A 4,484-nucleotide genomic window follows, 5' to 3' on the forward strand; every position below is an offset into this window, starting at 1 on the left:
CAACTTAGTCAAATAAATTATCAATATTTTAAAATGATATATAAAATTGCAAAATGATAGTCAAATTTATCTTTCTATAAAAATTTGTTTTTAAATGCATTTCTAACATTATACATTTATTTTCAAATTTATCATTGATATTAACAACTCTATATCATTCTAATCCTTATAAATATCAACAAACAAAAAAATTGATTCAATTTTTACAATTTCAATAATTATTTTAAAATATCAACAACATGAGATTAAATATACATTATTACTTTGAAAAATACATTCCTACAATTTCAAAAGGTCAAACTGAGTATTTATACGACAAGTTGATATTTATTTATATCGCCATGTTATAATATGAATTGCGAATGGATCCATGAAGATTAAAAAACATTGTAAAACATTTTTCATTCACAATTTTATTTTTCCCAATTCTTTTTTAGGAGTAACCAAACTCTATACCATTTAGACTAGAAGTTAATCAGTTAGTTAATATTCGCATGTAATATTCTGACCCTCCAATAAGAAAATTGACAAGCACATATAAATGAAGACTTGTTTGTTTGCTACATTTGCTATCACTACTCAATTCTCTAAATATAGGACCTTCTTCATAATTATTATATTTTTATCCGACTCCTTTTAATCATAAATTAAATTTTTCATCTAAAAGATAAATTTGTAAAATGCCTCATATTTTTAATAAATACAACACTACTCCCAATTTTCTTAATTTTCATAATATAATCAAGAGATATTATTATATATAGAGACAATGTACTATCAAATTTCAATGAAGGATAGTAGTGTCATTTCATACCCAACACACACATGAACATGCCTATTACAGTTGGAAAAAAAGAGAGAAAATAAAAATGAAAAGGACCCATGAAACCAAACAGGAATTTCTCATTATTCTTCCAGTGACTATTTGTTTATCATTTGGAGCAGTTCTTGCACTTTTAGACCAACATTTTGAATAGAGAGAAAAACTCATGATCATGAATATTTTGAGGGTGATTCAAAAAATATGAATTACATTTGCACCCACATAAATATTTGTGAACATTTTTTCACTGATGATATTCATCATAAGTTCCACATTCCTTATATTATAAAGAATGTTTTCTGGTTTCAAGGCTATTAATTCCCTCAGAATTTAATCGCTTATAAACGGTGCATCTTGTCCTTATTTAACCAAACTTTTGAAAAATAAATGAGTAAGTTATTAACTTTGAATCTCATTCCAAATCTGCAAAATATTCCTCATCTTTTTTTCCAACTATCTTGGCTTCTGTGCATTTATGTATAATTTATTTATTTACACTGAAATCAAGGTTCTGATCTGATTCATATCTTTATTTGGTCTTTTCTTTGACTACTTATGCAAAATAAGAATCACATTTTATGACAAGTTCAGCAAATTGTTGAAAAGTCTAATGTTTGAGTTGTACAAATTACATTAGTTAAATAAATGATTCAATGCTTAGTAAACAACCACATGTACGTTTCACACACTTCTAATGTGAGAGATTTAGATTTACTAGATAGCAAAAAACCATGATATGTTTTTTATAACTGTATATAGTACTATATGCTTATGGTTCAATATTTCAGTTCACAGAAATTGAAGTTCACCCTTTCGGTGTTTGTTAAATGGCCAAAAAGAAGAGCTGGTTTAATCTTGTGAAGAAATTTTTCATATGGGACACACATTCCACACAAGAGAAGAAGGTAATTCACTTTTGTTTTTGCTCTTTAAAATTTTATTATTGTGTTAGATTTTGTTTTTCTTACCGTTAATAATTAATATTGTTAGTATTTTGCTGATGGCACAGATCAAACCTGCGACTTCCTTATTGTGTTGAATTTTGTTAATTCTAATGTGAAAGAAAATCATTTTTTTTCAGAAGGAGAAAAGAAGGAAATTGATATTTGGAAGACTAAAGAGCAAGAAGTTACATTCAATTACAGCTCCACCAAAGTCGCAAAATGAAGCAGAGGAGGGACAAAGTAAGCATGGTTTGACAGTAGCTATTGCTTCAGCTTCTGCTGATGAAGTTGTTATGCTTCAATATGAAGATAACTCAGAAGAATCTCAACCTGTCAAAACTAGGAATTGTGTTCATCAATTAATATATGAGTGCCAGAGGGAGATTCAAGAATTTGCAGCCATCAAAATTCAAACTGCCTTTAGGGGTTACCTTGTGAGTTTTTTCAAACTATTTTCTTCAGTCTAAATTCTATTTCATAATCTTTACTGTCAAAATTCTCACTTATTGATTTCATTTAGATTAGTTTGTTAAAAATTGTATGTAACTACACTATAAACTTAGTCATTGTGTTCTCTTATGACATTAAAGGCAAGGATTGCTTTGAGGGCATTGAAGGGAATTGTGAAACTTCAAGCTATCATTCGTGGGAGAGCAGTGAGACGCCAAGCTATGAATACTCTCAAGAGCTTGCAGTCCATTGTAAATATACAATCAAAGGTATGTGCAAGGAGACTTCAAATGGTTGAAGGAAGATGGGATTGTGTTGAAGATGAAGAGATGCAATTTTCTAAAGATAAGATAATTAGGGTAAGCAATATATATATAACATGTCACTTAATACTTATACTATTTCCTTAGCACAATTCACATTGCAAAGACTTGTTCTTCTTTTTATTATGGAACCTTATTAACTGTTTTGTACAAGTTATAATAATTTGAAACATAAATTTTCAGATGGACTCAAACAGTGAAAGAAAGTGGGATGACAGCACTTTATTGAAGGAAGAGGTAGATGCATTTTGCATGATCAAGAAAGAAGCAATTCTTAAGAGAGAAAGAATAAAAGAATACACCTTTAATCATAGAGTAAGCTCCTAAATCTTTCATATATTTTTACTTGCTTGTTTTAATATGAAATTCTTCTTTCTCTTAATGAGTTAAAGATTAATTTTTAAAGAATAGCATTTGTCTTAATATTTTGGTAATCTGTCTTGATATTTTGGTCATTTGTTTCATTTTTATATAAGATCAAAGTTGGCAATAAAAGAAAAAAAATGTTTATTTTCAATTTTTTTTTAACTCGAGGAGCCAACCTGCACCATCACCAATCTTTATTTTTGACATCTTTATTTTTGACGAGTTAAACGAGACAGACCAACTTCGGTAGACGAGTTCAAAAATCAACTCGACCTCACCTAAAATGACATTACATAGACCGATTTGACAGACTCCATCTATTGCCACCCTATTTTTTACCTTAAGCATAGTTTTAAATTACAGCACACAAATGCAATTGCAATTGCAATATAACAATTTTTGAGGTATTCGTAAGTTCAACTGGATCACAATCGCAATTATGGCCGCATTTTATATTTAAAACCATGTTTTAAGGGCTCTCAAACTAACTTTCACAAAACCCACAGAGGTCAGCAGAGTCAGAAAGAAGTAAAGTGAATGGAAGATGGAGATACTGGCTAGAGCAATGGGTAGATACACAACTTTCAAAAAGCAAAGAACTTGAAGATCTAGACTCAGTTTTCAGCTCACATTCAAGAGCTGATGAACAATTTGCAATAAGACAACTTAAACCAAGAACTACTCAAAGACCAACTTCACTTGAAGGATTGGATTCTCCAGTAACAAAATACTCTCCTCACAGGAGACAGTGTTCAATAGGAGAAGACAGATCATTTTCAAGCTCTCCTGTTACTCCCGCATACATGGCTGCAACTGAATCAGCAAGAGCAAAAGCAAGATCAACAAGCTCACCAAAAGCAAGAACATGGAATTATGACATGAATTCTGATACCTATTCACCTTGCAAGAAAAAGTTATCATTTGTGTCATCTGTTAACAGTGAAGTGCTTAATATTGGTGGTAGAATGGGTAAGCTTAGTTCTGGTGGTGGTAATTACCAACAAAGATCTCCAAGTTTTAAGGGTATTTCAGTGCCTATTAAATCAAGTAGGAGTATTAAGGATCTTAGTATTAATTCAGATTGTTCACTCCCTAATTGGGATGGACAAGGTTCGTTCAAATGAAAAGATAATGATGCTCATAAGTTTATACTGCTTTTATAACATAATTCATTGTGCTATAAGAGGGATTGAATTACAAAGTGTTTATAACTATGTATGATGTATATTATAAGTGGTTGAATGTTTATTTTGGTTGAGAATTGAAATTAGTGTGGCAGAAAATAGTTGATTTGTTCATTGATTAGGTGATTAGTTGTATGCTTTATGACATATTAATAAACTTTTTTTTTCTTCTTATTATGGTTCTCAATTTCTACAAATAAATTTATGTACTGCTTATATTTGTTTATAACTATCATGAATTTTTGAACCACCGCAAGATGGAGCTATTGTAATCTGTAAGACTTTAAGAGTCGGTCTGACCAGTCGGTTAGACATGAACAGCGTTACACAACCTCTTGGCTGGTTTTTTCCACAAGGAAAAAACTTAAAATAAGTTTTGTTTTTATAATAAACT

The 4,484-nt window shown here is 30.2% G+C and overlaps 1 protein-coding gene across 3 annotated transcripts; it reads left to right on the plus strand.

Annotated features, from left to right (window-relative positions):
* Window positions 1–863: 863 nt before the first annotated feature.
* LOC101491210 (protein IQ-DOMAIN 11-like) lies at window positions 864–4,264 on the plus strand. Of its 3 annotated transcripts, none has more exons than XM_004513207.4 (6): window positions 864–1,214; window positions 1,612–1,728; window positions 1,905–2,201; window positions 2,358–2,576; window positions 2,724–2,855; window positions 3,413–4,264. In XM_004513207.4, the coding sequence occupies exons 2-6, from the start codon at window positions 1,651–1,653 to the stop codon at window positions 4,028–4,030; spliced, it is 1,344 nt and encodes a 447-aa protein (XP_004513264.1). In that variant the 5' UTR covers window positions 864–1,214; window positions 1,612–1,650; the 3' UTR covers window positions 4,031–4,264. The 3 variants fall into 3 exon arrangements, with proteins under 3 accessions (XP_004513264.1, XP_073225867.1, XP_073225868.1); XM_073369766.1 differs by lacking the exon at window positions 864–1,214 and adding an exon at window positions 1,237–1,331; XM_073369767.1 differs by lacking the exon at window positions 864–1,214 and adding an exon at window positions 1,370–1,497.
* Window positions 4,265–4,484: the final 220 nt, after the last annotated feature.

Source organism: Cicer arietinum, chromosome 6 (assembly GCF_000331145.2).
Source record: "Cicer arietinum cultivar CDC Frontier isolate Library 1 chromosome 6, Cicar.CDCFrontier_v2.0, whole genome shotgun sequence".
Lineage (NCBI taxonomy): Eukaryota > Viridiplantae > Streptophyta > Magnoliopsida > Fabales > Fabaceae > Cicer > Cicer arietinum.